This window comes from Magnolia sinica, chromosome 8 (assembly GCF_029962835.1).
Source record: "Magnolia sinica isolate HGM2019 chromosome 8, MsV1, whole genome shotgun sequence".
NCBI classification, from domain to species: Eukaryota; Viridiplantae; Streptophyta; class Magnoliopsida; order Magnoliales; family Magnoliaceae; genus Magnolia; species Magnolia sinica.
In genome coordinates, this window is record NC_080580.1 from 81,241,528 (window position 1) to 81,263,628 (window position 22,101).

The 22,101-nt window shown below is 39.8% G+C and overlaps 1 protein-coding gene across 1 annotated transcript; it reads left to right on the forward strand.

Annotated features, from left to right (window-relative positions):
• Window positions 1–5: 5 nt before the first annotated feature.
• Window positions 6–21,871, forward strand: LOC131253512 (alpha-soluble NSF attachment protein-like). Its single transcript, XM_058254536.1, has 6 exons — window positions 6–84; window positions 633–784; window positions 18,412–18,571; window positions 18,665–18,712; window positions 19,403–19,483; window positions 21,622–21,871. The coding sequence occupies exons 1-6, from the start codon at window positions 31–33 to the stop codon at window positions 21,628–21,630; spliced, it is 504 nt and encodes a 167-aa protein (XP_058110519.1). The 5' UTR covers window positions 6–30; the 3' UTR covers window positions 21,631–21,871.
• Window positions 21,872–22,101: the final 230 nt, after the last annotated feature.

Sequence of the window (22,101 nt, forward strand, 5' to 3'; positions counted from 1 at the left end):
GCAGAAGCTATATCTTGCTTAAATCAGGCCATGAATCTGTTCTTGGAGATTGGGAGATTGAACATGGCTGCAAGATACTGCAAGGTAAAGTCTTTGCTGTGTTTGCAACTTATAACTTTTTGATCTGAAAATGTGTGGAAATATTTATTTCAGTCTATCATATTGGGTGGTCCTTTACAATCAGTTTCGAGTTCCTCAGTGGTAGATTCACAAGAGTTTCAACACTAGGTCATGGGTTCAAGAATCCATTGTGGTGAAAAACCACTGTGGTGTGAGTGCATGTGTAAAAAAAAAAAAATGAAAAAAAAGTTTTGAGTTCCTCTCTGCATGTCTGCTGGATTCTGAGTGTTTTGATTCAAGTACTTCTTACTGTAATTTAATTGTAACCATATGTTCCTAAAGGACCTAAACCTGTCATGGTAAGGGAATTGATATCACCCACTCGATTGATGTATGCCATTTTTGTTTTGGAATTGAATTAGTACAAGGTGGGTATAGTAGCTCCCATATGGAAAATTCTCTGTGACCAATACTTATGCATGATATGTCCCTCGCTGCAACATTATTTCTTAATATGGAGTTGATAAAGGTTTATTAACAGGCTGATTTGGGTTCTGCATCTTAATGCGTAGGAAATTGGTGAATTATATGAGACTGAACAAGACTTTGAACGATCGATGGATTACTTTGAACGTGCCGCCGATCTTTTCCAAAGTGAAGAAGTGACTACATCTGCAAACCAGTGCAAGCAGAAGGTTGCACAATTTGCTGCTCAACTGGAACAGTAAGCTCACTCTCTTCTAGCTGCAAATCTCTTCTTTGTAAGGTTATACAACCTGTGTCTGACTATGACACATGGTTACTATAGTGAGGAATTTTTTTTTTCGGTAGGACCTTTTTTTTTGGGGGGGGGGGGTGTGGGGGTGTGCGGCGAGAGATAAACAATGCTTAGATTTCATTGGAAAAAGGAGACAAACATTATCCAGTTGCAATGGATAAGTGTCACCAACACGCAAGGAATTCCAGGATGCTCCTTCCTTGGCCAAACAACTGGCCTAGGAATTGGCTTCAAAGCAATAAGATTGTAAGAAACCAATTGCAAACACATCAGCCGTTTAATTTCATTTAGAATATATTGCCACTTCCAAGGAATTGGCCTAGATTTTGAGACCCATACCATAGCGCTCGTGGAATCACCCTCAAGGAGTTGATAAGCTTCCAGTTTTCCACTTGGCTAGAGTTGCCAACCTGTAGCAGACCTGGAAAGTCAGGTCAATTAAAACTTTGCCTGTGGATGAAGCACAGTTTTTATCATACTCTTTTTGACAGCTTAGGAATTCATATATGAGTAGGGTTCAAAGATTTGCATTTTGGATGTTGAATTGAACTGAATTGCAACCCAATTCAAACCAGAAAAGATAAATGTTAATCCCCAATGTTTGTGTTTTGTGCATGGAAAGTGCTGAATCAGTGATCACCTGTTTATTCATTGCCCATTTGTCCACATGGTTTGGTCTAGACTTCTCAGGATTTTCAGCATTCCGTGGGTGATGCCAGATTCAATGGCAGATTTGTTTATCTCGGGGCATAGGGTGAGTCTTGGGAAATAAGAAAGGGTTGTGTGGAGATTGGTGCTGTTGGCCGGTCATTAGACCCTTTTGGGGGAAAGGAATGGTTGATGTTTCAAAAATACCAGTGATTGAGCGATTGAGGTCTTCAGTAGGGCGAAGATTTAATTGGCAGAATGGGTCTCTTGATTAGACGCTTTAAAGGATTGTAATTTATTTCTTCGATCGGGTTGTACTTTTTTGTACCTTCTCAGTTCTCTTTTTAAAAAGTTCTGTTGTTAAAAAAAAGAAAGAAGAGATTTTAGGATAATCTAAATGGCGTGATTGTTGCACCATGGCTTGCCCCTAGTTGTATCAATGAATACAGTCCTAATCGACTACAGGGCATGCCGTGTGCCATTTAAAGCTTTGGACATTAGCAAAACCCTATGTCTGGGCATGCGTGTGGGCAAGGTCTAGGAGTTCCACTAGCATATAACTATTTCACTATCGCAGAGATTTCAATGAAATTGAACAGAAGATGCCATCTTTTCTCAAACTAGTTCTCAGGAATTTTTTATCAAAGCATTTCTTGTCTCAAGAGGGTAAAAGTCAAAATGATGTGAATATTTTCTACCAACATGGAATCGTCCACCCACACATCCTCTTACCATCTTCAACCTTATGTGTCCTTAAAAAGCGAGCCTGACTTTTTTAGGTCAAGTCTCACAAACTAGCTATATCCTTCCAGATGAAAGACTTCTTAGCTCTATTCACCACCCCGGGCTGCTATCCCCTCTTCTACTCACCATATTTAGCTTCAATAACTTTCCTTAATGAAGATGTTCCAAAGGGGGTGCATTGGAGGTGTGAAGAAGGGATAGGTGGATGTAATGGGATGGGCATCGATCTCGGATGTATTTGAAGAAGAAGAAGAAGAAGAAGAAGAAGAAGAAGATACAGCCTAAACTTTCCTATGGTTGTGTATGGGATTCCACACACATGGTTTCTTCTGTATAAAATCCTACAGACATGATTTGTCAAGAAGTATAAATAGAAAGGATTTTTTTAGTCTGCCATTGACGCAGGGATGGGTGTGATGAGGTCGATCACCGTCTTCCTTAAGGGGATAACTACTCCGAATTCAGGGAGCGTCTCTGGACTCCTCACAGAGATGCCTCGAATCTACAAGGAAAGATAGAAACTAGAAGTAATTCTAGAAATCAAAATTTCATTAATGGATAATTTTTTAATGTGTATGTGCCCCTGTTACACCATTAATATAGAAAAAAATAAAATTCGTAATTACCAAAAATAGCAAAATCCTAACTCTAATAAAAATCCTAATTCTAATAAAACTCTTCTAAAACCTAATTTCTAAAAATAAGAATTCCAAATAAACTTTTACTAGAAGAGTCCTATCATGATCACAAATTATTTTTTAAAAAGAAGAAAAATCTAAAACTCTAAAAATAAAAATATTAAAAATCGGAATTACTATAAATAGTAATTTTCCTTAAAAATTCATTTTTGAGCTGAAAGCACGCGTTTTCTAATGAAACGGATAGAAGCGACCCACTTTGTGGGTCGGTTCACCTCAGATGACCTGTTTTAGTGAAGATTGATAGGTTGTGTGTCTTGTAACGATACCCGGATCAGAAGTTATGATCAATTTACGGTCCATCTTCTTTTCGCCCAACCATGCTAGGAACGTATCTGTGACCAAGGTGTTCCGTTGCGGTATCGGTGGGCGTAATGGTGCCCACTGTTGCCGATACGGATATGCCCCGTATCGGCCGATATAGGGTGTGTAACGGTGCGAAAAAAAATTTCGGTAAAAAAATTATGGAAAAATATCCATTAAATCCGAACTATTCTAAATATTCCAAATATGCATTCATTTATAATTTGAAATATGTTTATGGTGGTGTAACGGTCCACTTTTTGGTGAGAATGCTATATCGGGTTGTCTGATGGAATTATGAACCTGACAACCTAGAATTAACTGCAAACCTTTTATATTTAGTTTTCTAACTATATAATATATATAAATTTACTATAATGAATGTAATACCAAAACATCTAATGAATGTAATATCAAAACATTTTATATTTTGAAGTTTTCTTTTTATTTATAGTGCCAGTGCATTGCATACTTCGTGACTCACATACATTTCATTTCAATATATAGAGTCTAGGGACTTTTGTATCATATTATGTAATTCATATACCTAACAATTTGATATCATTTTCCTCGATAGATCTTTTAAAAAAATTAAAATTAAATTGGGGTAAATAGTGTTGTCAATTCGGGGCTGATTAGGGGACTGTTTGATGCCCTAAACTAGCCTCAAATTAATGCAATCTACTGCCACTTATCCCACTAATGGATTGGTGGACATTTATTGGACAATGGAAAATGAAAAATATCAAATGGTCCTATTTCAAAAAACAAGTGTCTGCAAACTAATAGTGAAAATTGTTCAAACAATTTAATTTTGGGATTGTGACATAGCAACAATGGTCCCAAAATTTAATTGGTTAATTTTGAGTTGATATATACCTCATGTATAAATTTTTAGGGCCATGTACGTGGGGTTCACTCGATTATGTATTGTACATACATGTCATCCATTCGTTTTGTCAACTCAATTAAGGGTATTGGAAAAAAATGAGGTAAATTCAGATCTTAGGTGGACCACTAGTGGGCCAGGCGGGGCCACCTTGATGTATTTGTATATCCATGCCATCAATCCATTTTGCCAACTCCTTTTAAGACATGGTCCAAAAATTCAGGTAGATCTAAATCTTCGATGGACCACTAGTGAGCATGCCTTTAAAAGTGGGGCCCACCTCAATGCATTTGTTGTATATCCATGTGGTCTATCCTTTTTGCCCACTTATTTCAAGGCATGGACCAAAAAATGAGGCTGATCCAAATCTTAGGTGGATCACAAAATAAGATTTAATTCCCACCATTAAAAATTTCTTAACACATTTTATTTTGGGATCAAGCTATTATTTGTGTTCTCCCTTCATCAAGGTGAAGGTCCCTGTAACCTCATCAGCAGGTTGGATGGAAAATAAACATTATAATGGGCCGTAAGAAGATTTTAACGGTGGACATTCAATCCCAATTGCGTGATCCAATTGAGATTTTGATCCCTTCATTTCAAGGATCATGCCTTAAAATAACATGAAAAATTATGGATGACATGGATTTACTATACATAAATAAAGGTGGGCCCCACCCTACTAATAAAATAGTGCGTGTGCACTATGCAGCGTGCACTGCAGAGTATAAAAAATAAAATAAAATTGCGTGGCTGTGAAGCAGCCACGCCAGTCCATTCATTTTTTCTGGAAAAAGAAAAGGAGAGGGGACCGAAGAGAGAGAGAGAGAGAGAGAGAGAGAGAGAGAGAGAGAGAGAGAGCAACCGCAGCAGTCGCAGCAACAGCAGCGTCGTAGCCCAATAATAATAATAATAATAATAATAATAATAATAATAAGAAGAAGAAGAAGAAGGTATTTTTTTTTTCTTTTTTTTTCATTTTTCTTTAGGGTTATGGCGCGTAATGTTTGTTACGGTACCGTAATGTCTGTTATGGGCCATAACGGCCATTACGAACCCAAAAAACAGAGGTGCCCTGTTTCGAGGCCGTATCGCATAACGGTTGATACCGTTACTGTTACGAATCTGTCGGTACGGCCGAAATGTAACCGATTTTGAATACCTTTTCTGTGAAATGTTCTACATCAGACCCCTCCACTTAAAAAAAAAAACTCGTCTCATGATTCTCAGATAACTTCTGACACTGATTTTTATTAGGCTCTTGAGCTGACATAATACATGTACTCATGCTCTCCTTGACTTGGCGAACATGGATTAGTTCCTTCGCTGGTCCCTGTAAGATCTCCCATTCTTTTTGATAATGTAGGCAATTAGGTAAACTTGTCCCTGTGACAAGATCAATGTGGTTTTGTATATCTCGTATGAGAGGTAATTTATTAGGGAGTTCATCGAGCATAATCGCCTTAAAACTCCTGCAACACTGGTTTCAAATCCTTTGGGATGTTTATAGGCTCCATATATTCTTCCTTTTCAACTAATGCATATATATCTCCTGTTTCCTCAGATTGTTTAACAAAAGCCTGTTTTGTTATGAGAGACTGTCCATCCACTTTAGAACTCTTGGGCTGATTCTCCGTTCCCATAGGGGTCACATGGTTTTTCGGCTGTCCTTGACGAAAACATACACATTATCTCGCCCTTTATAAGTGGCGTCACGGTTGGATTGCGATGGTTGACCGAGTAGTATGTGATATGTTTCCATGTTAACTACGTCGCATACTATATCTTTATGATGTCTGCCAATTGAAAAGGATATGGTGCACTGTTCAGTTATCTTTATTTCATCGACTTTTTTGATCCATCCGATTGTATATGGGGAGGGATGACGCTCTGTTTTCAATTGTCATTTTTCTACCATTACCTTGGAGATGTTCCCGCTGCTCCCATTGTCGATGATAACATCGCAGACTTCGATTCACCGTACACGTAGTTCGGAAGATGTTATGTCGTTCTGGGTGTACCTCTTTCCGTGGCGCATACAATAGTCGCCTTACGACGAGTCACTCGCCATGATCCTGTTGAACCCTACCTATCTCATCCGCCTCATCATCTGTGGCGTGCTTTGGTTCCTCGGTATCTGGATCTTCTTCGGCATTTTCAGCGCTACCATTAGTGGCGAGGTTTGCCACCTGTCGCTGGGGACAAGTATTTGATTTGGTGACTCAGTGGCCACAACAAAAGCAATTGTCGGGTCTTGATTGAGCATAGGGGTTCGGGTTCCTGCTCGGACCAACAGCAGTTGATATGCATCTTTGGGGCCTAGCTTGCCCGCTTCCCTGATCTCAGTTCATGGGTGTAGGAGGTTGAGTGCGTGCTCCTACGGGCTCCTTCCCTTTGGGCTGTAGAGCTCCCTAGGGCGGACCTGCCGCGACGACCCTGGTGGTAGGATAGGTCCGCGTGTTGGGACGTTCAAGTTGTGCTTCTCCTCGGCTAGCCAACTTGATTGCATCATTAATTGTCCAAACGGACTGCATCTGGACCTAATCCTGGATCGCCATACGCAATCCGCCATTGAATCGGATGACTTGTTGCGATTCAGTCTTGACCAAATCGTTACGTGCCGCCAAGTGGTAGAATTCTTCTACGTAATCTCTTACCGACCAACTACATTACCAACAATTCTTATATTGTTGGAATAATACCTGATCGTAGTTGCTAAGGAGGAATTGGGTGCGTGGTAGTTGCTTCATTCACTGCCATGTGCGGATTGGTGCTTTCGTTTGCTTGGTTCGTGCGAGTTGCAGTTGCTCCCACTAAGCTGAAGCTCCGCCCTTCAACTTGTAGGCCACAAGCTTAACCTTTTTTGCTTCAGGGATGTCCATATAGTCGAAGAATCGCTCAACTTCAGAAAGTCAATTGAGAAAATCCTCAATGTGTAGTTGGCCATTGAAGCTAGGAATATCGACCCTTATCTTGAACTCTCGATCCGTGCGATCTACTCGATCGCCGCCTTGTTTAGGATATTGGAGGACCATGTCATCGACCTCCTCATCGTTGGATCCCCCTTCCTCAGGAATGATCCTTTGGTGCACTGCTGGCACTTTCTTGTGATCAGGATGATTACGAGTTCCAGGAATTGCTGGTGGCGAATTACCACTAGGAACACGGAATTGCCCTATGGCCTTCGTCATGCGATCGATGAAAGCCTATGGCCCTTACATGGCTTGTCGATTCTCTTGCTATGTTGCTTCTATTCTTTCTAAAAGATAACGATCCCTGGATCACCGTCTGCTGGATTTTGGCCCATACCTTCATTGTTTGCCATTGGCCCGAGGGGAGTCCTCGCTCTGATACCAAACTTACGTAGGGATGGACGTGATGAGGTCGATCATCGTCTTCCTCAAGGGGATTACTACTCTGAATCCACAGTTTTTCTGGACTCCTCACAGAGATGCCTCGAATCCACGAAAAAAGATAGAAACTAGAAGTAATTCTAGAAATCAAAATTTCATTAATGGATAATTTTCTAATGTGTATGTGTCCCTATTACACCATTAATATAGAAAAAAATAAAATTCGTAATTACCAAAAATAGCAAAATCCTAACTCTAATAAAAATCCTAATTCTAAAAAAACTCTTCTAAAACCTAATTTCTAAAAATAAAAATTCCAAATAAACTTTTACTAGAAGAGTCCTATTGATACGAGACATGAAATTCAGATATGATGTGTGTGATTTCAGATTTAAGATCAAATAGTTCATAAACAATTACACAAATTCCACATCCTACATAAAAGTCCAAATATTCAATTAAGGGGAATCTATGTGGGTCCAGGCCTATACACATTAGGGCTGGATCAATAAAAATTATGAACCAAACAATACTCAAAGAGAAATAGAAATCATCCACACATGCATAACAATCAATCCCTAATCCAAGAAATTCACCAATTTCAAATCAAGGAACCTTAGGTTGAGAAAAGAAATATAAATTGGGGATTTAGGTCAATATAGGGTTAGGGTTTATAAAATTAGGGATGAAAAGAGAAAAACAAGAGAAAAACCTGATCTAGAAATAACTCCCGCGTGCAGACGGTGCCCCGGGGCTGACGCTCGAGCACGGATGGGCTGGCCGCATGTGCGATAAAGGCCCGCCTTCCCAAATCGGCTTCTTGGCCCTGGTCGGCCAGGCTGAGGCGGCAAAACCTCCAAATTTCACGTCGATCTGGGCTGTGGTCTGGGCGTGGTACTCCGTCGAAGTTTCAGCCCCCCTACAAGTCCAGATTCTGAAAACTGGTTGTAAAGAGATGAACAGCTATAAAACAAATAGATTGGGTGTGAAGATGATTGTGGGAAGGATAAAATAAGATGGAGGGACGGATGATAGAAGATGAGAGCGAATCGGGATAGATGTGGCTCTGCACCACGGTAGTTAGCCCTTCGAAGAAGGGAGGGTTTCGTGCCTAATTAGGTTTTCATAACTCAAAAAGGAGTAGAAAAACACAACAATTTTTATTAATCTTCATTGAATGAAAAAAAGCTACAAGGGGTGCCTATTTATAAGAAAACCCTATACGTCAAAACTTGCGCCATGTGCACAACTTATTACTTGGCAATAAAGTAAACTAAAATAAAAACTAATTAAATAAATCTAAAGCGTTTATGATGTTCTAAATAACATTAATAGGTAAAACCTAAAATATGAAATTAATCCGACTAGTGGGCCACGATCATGAGTTCTCATGGTGGGCTTTTCTTGACTGTCGGGCCCACTCTTTTGAATCAAAACTTCGTCTCCTAACTAAGAGGTCCTCCCTGGACATTGTCATCGATCCAGATTAATGGTGGGGTCCTCCTTCTGGCGTACGTGCATAAGGGGAGGCGTGCGCGCGCGTGATGTCTAGTCCCTATCATAATTACAAGTTATTTCTAAAAAAGAAGAAAATCTAAAACTCTAAAAATAAAAAATATTAAAAATCTAAATTACTAAAAATAGTAATTTTTCTTAAAAATTCATTTTTGAGTTGAAAGGACACGTTTTTTTAACAAAACGGACAGATGTGACCCACTTTGTGAGTCGATTCACCTCGAATGACCCGTTTTAGTAAAGATTGATAGGTTGTGCGTCCTGTAATGATACCCAGATCAAAAGTTATGATTAATTTACGGTCCACCTTCTTTTGGCCCAACCATGCTAGGAATGTATATGTGACATGATCTACATCAGCCATCTTTCAAGGAAAAAAGATTCCTCGTTACGTTAGGTCTTTAGAGTGTTTTTTTTTTTGAAGGATGGTCAAATATGACTTCCCTTTTTTTTTTTTTTTTTTGGCATTTAACTAGCAACTGTCCTTGACCCCAGTTAGTCAGGATAAGGGTTAGATGATGATGATTTAATTAGCAACCATCAGGTCATAGCAATAATTTCAAAGTCATGCATTAATTAGTAGACTTGAATATTTGAATAAAGTTAATTTTCTCAGGTTTGAAGCGTTGAGTATGTCCCTCAAGTATGTGTTGCACTTACCATCTCATTAGTTGCGGGGTTATTAGATGGTGTTGCGTAGTCTATTGTATGTATTTTATTTATCTATCTTGGGATCTATAATTGTAGCTTTTGACTTCGAGAAAGTAGTATGCATTTTTCATATTTATAAAATTAATTGTATTTCCAGATTTTGTTGCGTCAATGGGTGGGTTAACTGCTTTGGACGTTTCCACTTTATCGAACCAGATTATTGCAATTCAATTTGATTGATCATCGAACCGCAATCTAAGGATATTCTATATCGCTAGTTGAAAAATGTTGGCTCCTGAATTTAAGGAATCCCATACCACTTTCTTAAGTTTTCTCCTTGTATTTCTTCTTCTCGGACATTGAATAATTGCTGCATGTGCAAGATCTGCAAATTCCTTTTGAAGCTTCATTTTCTTTAATAGTTTTTTTTTTTTAATTATTATTTAATTTTTAGGTGAGAGTAATTTGCACTATATATTAGCAGCTGTATTTTCTGATGGGAATTAGTGTTGAGGGTCGAATATTGCACATCAGACCCTAGTTATTGCCAGGATTTACAAACATAGTACTGTTTATCGGCCTGATTTAATCATGTTTGTGATGCAGGGCGTATTTACGAGCCTGGACTGAAAAAGGGTGATAAATGCATGGATTTGACGCTCCAGAATCACCAAGGCAAGGGACGGACTCTAGGAGACCAAGAGCGACGAAATTATACACCAGGGGTCCGCGAAAATCGAGAAACTGAAGCTCAAGCGGCCTGAAAGTCAGGCAGAATGCAAGATCACTGGGTTTCCATCATCTGTTCGGTTCAAAACTTCATACATGGCCTGAGGGCCATAAATTAACCGTACACGTAAAAATTCATCCATTGGATCGCTGTGGAAGTGGCCCAACGGACAGATCAGCCCACAATTTACTGATCTGGGGCCACCTGATCTCTGGATACACCTCATCTTCGGTCTCAACGCCTTAACTCATGTGAAGAACCAGATGGACGGAGGAGATTTTGTACATACACCATGATGGACCCCACGTGTGCATTGCATGTGTACAGTGTGCACGTGCACCAGCCGTGCACCCGTGCACTCAAAGTCGGTCAGCAGGCGCTGACCGACACAAACTCAAATTCTTCAAATTACGCAACAGCGTAACGCTGCCCGTCTGTCGGTTTGCTTAGTGGGCCCCACTCATCATGTGATTAGAAGATCCAGGCCGTCCATTAAGATTTCAAAGGCTGTATTGCCAACGCCTAGGTGACAGAATTTTAGGAGATGGCATATATCAGATTTCAACCGTCAAAACGGAAGATGGACGGCAGTGAGAAAACTCTTGTGGGCCACGCATAAAACAATTCAAAACCATCCATTCCCTAATGGATTTTTGAAAGGATCATAATGGACGGAGTGGATTTCTCAAAAAGATGTCTAATTGGGGCCCACCATCATCTCAGCGCACGAAGAGCGAACGCTCTGTTCGCACGTGACCGGAAGATCGGGGCCGTTTTGCATTCGTGGCAAGGAACGGTTCAATGATCTGAACCGTTCAGAAGTCTCCAACGACCCAGCTCATGCAGACCTAGGAGAGCGAATTTGAAGAGAGCTGCATGATCAGTTTTTCATTGTTTAAACGCAACTCGGACGGCGGTCTAAAAAGCTCAGGTGGGCCACACCAAAACAGACGAAAAACGGCCATGTACGACCGGTTTTCCGTGTGCAGTCCAATGAATGGACCCGATCTCGCGAGAAGATCCAAGAAATGGGCCCACCATCATCCCAGCGCAGGCCGTGCGTCCAAGCAGAGCCCGGGCGCTGCTGTTTTCGTGGCTGCGTAAACGGACTTGCGCAAGGAGTTTCAGAGGGGGTTGCGGAGCATACAATCCGACTCCAGCCAGGCCTCTCCGCTACTGCTAGCAGACTTTATAAGCAAGAGAGAGAGAACCAAGGAAAAGAGGAAAAAAAAAGGAACGGAGGGGAGCTTGGCTTTTTGCTGGACGTCAGGGAGAGAGAAAGAGAAACAGAGAAGGAGGAGAGCAGTGGTCGGCGTGGCTTGGCTGGTTTGGCTGCTGGAACGTGAGGCTGGAAGAAGATTGAGAGCTGGTTCTTTCTTCTTTCCTTCTTGTTCTTTTCTGTCTCCTTTTATTTTTATTTTTATTTGCTTTGTTTAGCCCATTCATGTGTGGCTAAACCTCTTAGCTAGGGCTAAGAGGTGAAGCCTGTAGCGAGATGGGAGATTCTACTTTGTGCCTTTAAAATTCATAAACTGAATTTGATTTAGTTGATTATTAAAGGAATATTTTTCTTAGTCTTTAATGGTCTGTTGTGACTGAAATTACAATGGGTTTGCAATGGCTTTGAATATTTCTTTTCTCTTTTTATGTTTATGAAGTCAGGAAGCCCTGTTGTTCATCATTGTTCCATGGGCATGGTAGGATGACAGTACCCTTCCTGATCTTCATACATTGTTGATTGGTTGGTAATTAGTTTAATCTTGTTGTTTGCTTTGTCTCCTGGGCATGGTTAGATGATAGAATCCATTCTAATTCATATACCTTTCATCTTGTGAAGACTAGATCAAGTAGGTTCAGTTTGATTTCCGTGATTCTTGATGCAGGAAAAAGATCTCCCTAATCCCTACAAGTGGATCCTCTGAATCCCTAGTTTCTTTTCTCTGAATTCCTTAAGTTTTACATTAATCTCTCACCATTATTCATCAATTTATATTTGATTTAGATTGCATCTTAGGCTAGTTCTATTTCTACCTAGTTTCAGGAAACGTATACAAGTTTCAGTCCCTGTGGATTCGACCTTGGTCTTACCGAGTTTATTACTACATTACAACCCTATACTTGGGGAGTGAACAATTAGTACATGTTTATGTAATGTGTCACCAGTGTAAATATGATTTATCTATAAGATGGATATAATTCTGAGCTGCTGGTTTTTGATTAACCTGATCCCTGCATGTCAATCTTAGACTTGCTATGGAAACCTATGGTTAAATGTGCCTGATATACTTGGTGTCGGACAATGTTTGAGTTATCGGCATTGTTATAAGTTTCACTGGCCTGCTGTATGGAAACAATATCGTTATCGCCAATAGTATTGCTGATAACCAGAAATGTATCACTGACTGAGGGAAACATTGGGGAAACACGAGGAAATGGTGGAATTTCTCAATGAAATTTCAGGAGATTACTAAAATCCTTATATTTGCATATTTAGGAATCAAATAATTGAAAAAAAGATGCATGTATAATAAGTTTATCTTTAATGGTGGTATATAAGAATGTAACATTGACTCGGGGAAATATTAGAGAAACATGGGGAAAATGGTAGAAATTTTGAATGATGCTTCAGGGGATGCTAAAATAACATATTTGCATATTTAAGAACAAAAAATAGCAAAACAAACGCATGTTTACATATTTAGGAATCAAATAATGAGTTGCCCTTTGATGGGGCCTAAAAACATGTATCCTTAACTCAAGAGAAACATAGAGGAAATTGTAGATCCATGTAACTAACCTTCTATCAATGCATGCACATACGTACAAATGTACATGCATGATCCATCCATCCATGCATGCATGCACAACACCCAAACACACATATATAAACACACACACACACACACACACACACACACACACGTACTCATATCCATCCATCCATCCATGATCCATCCATCCATTCATATCCATCCATCCATCCATGATCCATCCATCCATCCATGCATGCATGCATGCATACATATACACACGTACAAACATGCATTTCATCATGCAACCATGTGCCCTTTAAAAAATTTTGAAATGGAAACTTTTTAAACTAACAGATTTTTGGTGATATCGATACATTGGCGATATTATTGGAATTAGTACATGTTTATATAATGTGTTATCATTGTAAATATGATTTATCTATCAGATGTGTATAATTCCGCACTGTTGGTTGTTAATTAACGTGATCCCTGCATGTCTTAGACTTGCTGTGGAAAGCTAATGGTTAAATGTGCCTGAAATACTTAATGTTGGACAGTGTTTGAGTTATTGGCATTGCTACAAGTTTCACTAGCTGGGTATACGGAAGCAATATCGTTATCGCCAATAATATCACTGATAACCAAATATGTATATTGAGCGAAACATTGGGGAAACATGAGGAAATGATGGAATTTCTCAATGAAACTTTAGGAGATTACTAAAATACACATTTGCATATTTAGTAATCAAATAATTGCAAAAAAGACACATGCATGCATTATAAGTTTCTCTTTAATGGGGCTTTAAAAGCATGTAATGCTGACTCGGAAAAAAATAGAGAAACATGGGGCAAATGGTCAAATTTTTGTATGATACTTCAGGAGATGCTAAAATAACACATATTTGCATGTGTAAGAATCAAATAATAGTGAAAAAGACGTATGTTTACATATTTAGGAATCAAATAATAAGTTTCCCTTTAATGGCGCCTAAAAGCATGTATTGTTGACTTTGGGAAACATAGGGAAAATTGTAGATCTGTCCAACCATCCATCCATGAATGCACATACATACAAACACACTTACATGATCCAGGAAAATTGTAGATCTATCCAACCATCCATCCATGAATGCACATACATACAAACACACATACATGATCCAATATCCATCCATCCATGCATGTGTGCATACACACATACACACAAACACACCCCAATCCATCCAACCATCCATCCATGCATGCATGCATATACACATAAAAGCATGCATTTCATCATAAAACCACGTGCCCTTAAAAAAATTGCAGGGAAAACTTTTTTAATAAAACAGTTTATTTATTTATTTTTTTTTTTTTTAAGGGCGATATCAGCACATTGGTGATATTATTGAAATATCGTTGATACACTGGTGATACAAGCGACGACTGGAATTTACATAGTAAAAAATGTTGGCGATGCATTGGTGATATCGATACACTAGTGATACAAGTGACACCTGGAATTTACACAGTCGAAAATGTTAGCGATACATTGGCGATATTGATACATCGGTGATACTTAGTGATATATCGCTGATACCTGGAATTTCCAATGCTACCAGTGTTATTGGTATCACTTGCAGTCTTATCGGTGTCGTTGAGCTGGAGATACAAATAATATCAGGGACATTATCAATATATCAGGGATACTTAGAACAATGGCGTCGGATACTAATATATCCATTTAAAAAAATCAGCTGGTCATTTTCATATTTCATTAGAAATGCTAGAATATGGTGCCATCGAGAAACACAAATGGGACTTCTGTGAGCGAGATATAAATGTTGTGGGGTTGCATATCTGTTTTTTTTTTTTTCAATTGCAGGGTGGGGGTGGGGGCGGGTTTTTGAGCCTGCTGTTAAGATGCCCTAATCCAAAATCAGGCTGCATCACTAGTGGTTTTTTTTTTCTTCTAATGAACTGTATTTTTCATACACAGCCTGCCTGCAGATTAGGCAGTCAGATCTATCGCGGTGAGCCCAAAACTCCGAATATAGGGCTTTATCTGTAATGGCTGGGGCTTCTCCCTATGCTTCATAGTTTATTCATTTAATTTACAGGCCATGTGGAACCAATGGGGTATTTGGGATGAAAAGGATTGGCAGATTCCTTCATTTCTGGATAGATAGTAGTCTTTTCTTTTTTCCTTGGACCTTTGCATTGAAAGGACATATTCAAAAGAAAGGGAAAGGATAAGAAAAGAAAAATGATATGATTCAATCTCAGACCCATTTGATTGTAGCGGACAACAGCGCAGCTTGAGAATTGACGCTTATTCGAATCCATCTTTGTCAAGCCAGCTCCAAACCAGCGTAGAAAAAAATGACTCGAGAGTTTTCTGCTGATTTCGAGCAGGATGGGAAGAAAGCTGGAGCGCACCAGCATGCCTTGTAGTTTCTTGACTGGATTGAAGTGTCTTGGGTAGGAGAATCACCGAGCGAGACCCCATAGAGGCCTGATTTTGGTTAGGGTGTTTTGGTGTGGGTAAATGTTCACTCCCCAAGTATAGGGTTGTGATGTAGTAATAAACTCGGTGAGACCGAGGTCGAATCCCAAGGGACTGATACCTGTACGTTATCTGAAACTAAGTAGAAGGAGAACCAGATTAAGATGAAATCTAAATCGAATGATTTTTGAAGAATAATAGTGAAATACTAAGCTAAAACTTAATGAATTTAGAGGAAGGAAACTAGGGATTCAGAGGATCCACTTGTAGAGATCAGGGAGATCTTATGCCTGCATCAAGAATTATGGAATTTAAACTGAACTTCCTTTCATATAGTTTTCAAGAGGTGAAAGGTATATGAATTAGAATGGATTCCATCACCAAACCATGCCCAGGAGACAAAGTAAACAATAAAATTCAACCAATTGGCAACCAATCATTGATGTATGAAGGTTAGGAAGGGTACCGACATCCAACCATGCCCAGGAGATGATGGCGAACAACAGGGCTTCCTGACATCATAATCAAAATAAGGGAAAAGAAATACTCAAAGCCATTGCAAACCCATTGTAATTTCAGTCACAACAAGCCATTAAAAACTAAAAATATTCTCATAATAAAATTAAATCAAAAATCCCTTCAATCTAAACAAAAGGCACAAGCAACATCTCTCCCATCAGACTACAAGCTTCACCTCTTAGCCCTAGCTAAGAGGTTCAGCCAAACATGGATGGTTGGTTCTCTTAAAAATAAAATAAACTAAGTAAAATAATAAGAAAAGAGAAAAAAAATGAACTCAACTTCTCTCTCTCGCAATCCACGTTCAAGCCAAGCCCCTGTCCTTCCCCCCTCTCATCTCCCTCTTCCTTTTCTTTTGTAGCTGTCCAAGTCCGTCCAGAAACGCTGGTCGCAGTCACCTTGCTGAGGTCGGTCATTGCGGAAGGAGTTACGCACTCCTTTCGCAGAACGTGCGTAGTTACACGTGAGAGCCCGAAATTTCTGCCCCTTTGCTAATATTTGTGATATCCACAAACGACGTAAATGAAGACGTCCCTACGGACAGTTTTGGCCCCTCTACACAATAGATGGTCAGGATCAAGCACCTGATGTACGATAGTGGCCCACCTGGATCAACTGCAGCTCTATTGCGGAACAGAGCTTGCATAGTCGGGCGCTGTGAAGGTCGGTGGAGTCCATGATCGAGTTCGGTTTCAAAATCTAGTCCGTCCATTCGATTTCTCACGAAAAAACGTTCAGAGATGGGTGATTTTGGATTGAGTTAGGTGTGGCCCATTGAATTGTAACCCAGCTGTTCATCCTGCGTTCAACGGCTAGGATTTTACCATGGATTGCATGATGTCAAAATATCACCTAGGTGAGGGTAATAACCCTCCTCTGTACACAGTGGACAGTCCAGATTGATGATTTTGATGAGAACTGGGCCCCACTGCACGGAACCGGCGGATGGCGTGAGGACGCTGTGTCCTTCTTTGATTCGGAGAAGATGGAGTCAGTCAGCGTGTGTTGACCGACTTTGAGACTTTTAGTGCACGGCCAGTGCACTTGTCTACCGTGCACACATGATATACATGAGGCCCTTTGAAGATGTTTGTGAGAAATCTGCTCCGTCCATCTGTATTCTCATTTCATTTAACGCATTGATACCAATTTTGAAGCATATCCAAATAGCAGGTGGGCCCAAAATCAGAGTTTTAGAGGCTGATCTGTCCGTTGGGCCACTTCCACAGGGATATAACAGATGAAATTTGACGTGTACGGTTAATTTATTTTCCCAATCCCATGTATGAAGTTTCAAGCCAATCGGATGGCGAGAACCCTGTGATCTTGCATTCTGTGCCAGTTTCGGGCCTCTTTAACGTGAACGGCTTTATTTCCTCGGATCCCTGGTATGTAAATCCTTCAGTCTTAGTCCCCTGGGGTTTGTCTCATGCTTTGGTGAATTCAGAGAGTCAATCCATACATTTAGCATCATTTTTCAGTCCAAGTTCTTAAAGTCACCTTGCAACACAAACACAAGTAAATTGGACTGTTAAACAGTATCTTGTTCGTAAATCCAGGCAATAACTAGGTCAGATATGCAATATTTGACCCTTAATAGTAAAACCTGACAGATGGCTAGCATTTTGCATGTGTCAGATTGGCAATTATTGTGAAAGGCCCCCTTTGTGTCACTCACAATCCCCTTCAGCTTAATGTTATCATATGCCCTTTTCAGTTAGAGTAATTAACTTCTCTTCTACGATCGGTAGTAAGAGCAATTAACCTGAATTTAGAACAATTAACAATTCTCGGAACTCAAATTTTGGTTAGAATTGAACATACCGCTGATATGCAGCAAGAGTGCTAATTGTAAAACAAATATAATCCTTATCTAAAAAATGGTGAGTTGAATACCCCATTGATTGGGAGGCCTGGTTTTTGGTCTAGGCTGTTTTGATGGTGGGCCCAACCTGGCGGATGGCCCAGAGCTTGCATGTGTGCCAGATTGGCAATAGGGCTGAAAGGCCCTCCTTGATGTCACTCAAGAGTCTCTTCAGCTTGGTGTCATCACATGCTTTTCTTTCTTTGATCTATAATCAGAGCAATTAACCTGCATGTAGAACAATTATCAGTTCTCAGAATTGGCAATTTTTGCTCAGAGTTGAGCACGCCATTGATATGCAGCAAGAATGCTAATTATAAAACAAGCTGAACTCTCTATCTCTCTCTCTCTAAAATAAAAATAAAAAGTAATATATAAAAATAAAATAATAATAATAATATTTTCTTTCTCTTCTTCAGATATCCTAAGGCCGTTGAGATTTTTGAAGCGATAGCCAAGCATTCGATGAACAACAATCTTCTGAAGTACAGTGTTAAAGGAATTCTCCTCAATGCTGGCCTCTGCCAGCTTTGCAGGGGCGATGTTGTTGCAATAACAAACTCATTAGAGCGATACGAGGTCTATGTCTTGCTCTAGATCAACAAATCAAAAATTCATCCGACATATGGATTGACTTTCTTATACATGTGCATCTTGCAAATGCTTGTGCAGGAAATGGATCCTACCTTTTCAGGGACGCGTGAACACAAGTTTTTAGCTGTAAGTTTTGGCATAAATCTCATTCCTTTTTGTTTTATGAAAACTATAGGAGAGCTGTGGTGAGCTATCAACAGTGACCCTCTTATTGCTCACTTTTCTATCAAGTGTATCAGTTTGCCTCTCGCAGGACATGGCTGGTTTGAAATGTGGCAACTGGTTGTACATTTTCTTTAGATCCTTTAGAGTTTGTTTGGGAGGATGTAAAATGAGAATTGGTTCCATGACTTGCAGATATCAGTCAACTCTTCCCTCGGGTCTTGCGAAAATGGAAAATTGCATTAAGTGTGATTCCTTTTTTGGTGTTCTCTGCGCTAAGTTTCAGTTGGGATAGGAACAGGAAGGTTCCTAGATCTTGACTGTGATAAGAAAGGGAAGGCCCCCAAATCTGAACTAGGATAAGAAAGGGAAAGCCCCTAAATCTGAACTAGGATAAGAAAGGGAAGGTCGATACTTATCCTAATTGAAATTTGAGCGGGAGTACTTCCTGTCTGCTCCTCTTAAAATCTTGCCGAAGTATTAAAAAATATGTTCTCTTTTGAAGGCTATATAAATATTCGTAAAACAATTATTGGTCGTTAACAGTAACCCCATGACCTGATTAATTATGAAAATGAGTGTTATGTTAATACTGTTTGCTTCCTCACGATTTTGATTCTAGGCTAAACCAGGAAATTTCTATTTATATGGCAGGATTTAGCTGCAGCAATTGATGAGGAAGATGTTGAGAAGTTCACTAGTGTGATCAAGGAGTTCGATAGCATGACCCGCCTGGTAATTTCTGTTCTGTGGGAACTTGTTTCTACCGATTTTAAAAGAAAGCTGCATTCTAATTAGTGGTCTTAGTAGTAACCTTGTGAAATTTGGGGCATGTTTCAAATTTTACTTCTGATGGTGGATCTGATCTGGATGGGCATATCATGGATCAGTTGTTTTTTTTTTTTTGGCATGATTATTGTTGCTTACCCACCATAATGTAGTGGTAGAAAAGCTTTGAAAACCTGGGCCAGTTCTGCTTAGGGTCGTAATTTTGTACATCTGGGGCACCTTGTTTGGTGATAGTAAACCATTGATCTGATGGGACCCAATGTAGATGGGCCACACCCTAAAATCTCCCAAATTCAAAGATCCTAACTCTTGAGTGTACAAATAGACCTCAAGAAAAAAGAATAAAAAAGTCCACATCTAAAGAAGAATGGCTGAAGCTTAAAAGGTCACAATTTCCGATCTATGTGATTCTTGACTCAGGATGAAGCAACAACCAAACCCAAAAATAAAGTTAGAAGGTACATGCCAATCCTAGGATAAAATTTCACCTCCAATTTGCAAAAATAACTTGTGGGAATTAATGAGAAAAGAAACAGGAGAATAAATCTTAGGATATCACACCACTAAAAAGGAGATTTAGAGAAAATGAGCATCACATGCCACTTTACGGCCTCAGAGACAAATGCGCTGACCAATTTCCTTATTTAACTTAAACAACCATTGTTGCTTGTGAAGCAAGTTTAATTGGAAAAGGTAACTTGAACTTCCTTAACTTGAATGTGATGGTAAACTAACTAAAAATATGGACTAACTTGTCAATTATCCAATTCATGCTTGTCTATAGATGAACAGACATGTCTGGACATTGCAGTTGTGTGAACAATACCCACATCTGGGTCTATAACTTGATCGGATAACCTTTGTAGCCTGCCAATCTAGTTGAATCACCTGTATCAAGATTTGAACTGCTAAACCATGGGTATCTCCTGCTTGTCACGAAACCATTTTCATGGCCCAATAATTCCTCATTTTACTCTGCTGATTGATCTTATCAGCCTTGCACATGTAGTAGCTTTCTACCATTTCATGCGACCTGTTTTATACCAGATGTTATGAGAAATCAAAATTGTATTGTTTACTTTTCTTTTTTTTTTTGTGTGCGCATGGATGTATGTATATATACATACACCTACACGGCCATACATATGCGCGCATACACATGCACATATATACGGGAAATGTTCCTATAAGGTTGGCCTTACCGTAGCTTATGGTAAGGTCGAGCTCTGTGGACCCTACCATAATTGTCTCAAACATCTAATCCATGCATCCAGTGAATCCCCTCCAGGTGATGAATTGTTCCAAAAACCAGCTGTATCCGAAACTCAGGTGGGCCATACCATCTGGAACAGTGCAAAATAATGCTTAAAACATCTGGCATCAATTCATGGGGCCCACCTAAGTTTTGGAATAACTAGAAATTTGGTGGGACTCCTCATCCAAGAGGGTCACACAATAGATGAGTCAGATGTTTGATCCACACTTTGGTGAGTCCCCACAAGCAATCAGCAAGGTTATAATGGGTGGGTGTGGATCAGGCTGAATTTTGGGCAGTAGGCCTAGAAAGTGGGGGTACATCTGATGGATGGGGTGGATGCATGACACACATCATGGTGGGGTCTACACAGCCTGACCTTTCCCTTAAAGTAAGGTTGACCTTATAGGAACACTTTCCTGATATATATGCACACATACATAAATAAATTTGCTAAGCCTACACAATTCTACATGTAGCTGGCATTTGTAGGACATCCAACCCCTGCATCAGGTGTGTCCCTGTTGGCCTGATCCAACAATCAGGCCTGTCAGCTCATCATGCAGGAAACATTTACATTGCTTGTGTACTGGCTTTTTGACTGTGACACTTGGCCCACCTATTGAATTGATCAACCTAATTATTGGGCAGGTCATCTCCATGGTGGGATACCAGCACTTGATGCACGGGTTATGCCAGGTTTGCATATGTGGCAATGTGTAGAAACACCCTGGCTCAGCAAAGCTAGTATACAAGCCTATACCTTGTGTCTGGGCGTGTCATTTTGTTTGCTGAGTTGCGTATATTTCCACTTTGTATCTGTATGTAGGATGCTTGAAAAACCTCTCTACTCTTGAAAGCGAAGAATGCACTGAAAGCCAAAGAAGAAGAAGAGGATGATCTTACCTAAGTCTTCTCTCTGTCTTTCACTCCATGCTTTCGGTTTGTATTTTACTAATTTGCATCATGCTGTGGTGGAACTCTCTTGCGCCTTCTTTCACCTATTAATATGATCGATCATTTGTATCTACCTTGGTTTGGGATATCACTATTTAGATAGATTGGATTCGTTTTCTTGAGTTGTGTCAATGGGTTGTCTCTTGAATGGTTGATTTGTGTTGATAATAAACAAGAACCTTTCACTGGAAAAGCGGATGATTTGAATTGTTGCTACAACGTTGACCTTGTGATTGGTCCCACCTTAGCAGGTTAGGTCCTTTCAGGCTACGAGGTTGGATTTGTATGAGATGCTTTGGACCCACACTAGAATTTTCTGCTTCCCAATTGAGTGTGGGTGGTTGGGATTTGT

Bases quoted from the DNA above. Each gene is read 5' to 3' on its own strand.
- LOC131253512 (XM_058254536.1), top strand. From the start codon at position 31: ATGAATCTGTTCTTGGAGATTGGGAGATTGAACATGGCTGCAAGATAC. The intron at 785-18,411 runs GTAAGCTCACTC...TCTCTTCTTCAG, and splicing joins TTTGCTGCTCAACTGGAACA to ATATCCTAAGGCCGTTGAGA. The intron at 18,713-19,402 runs GTAAGTTTTGGC...TTTATATGGCAG, and splicing joins GTGAACACAAGTTTTTAGCT to GATTTAGCTGCAGCAATTGA.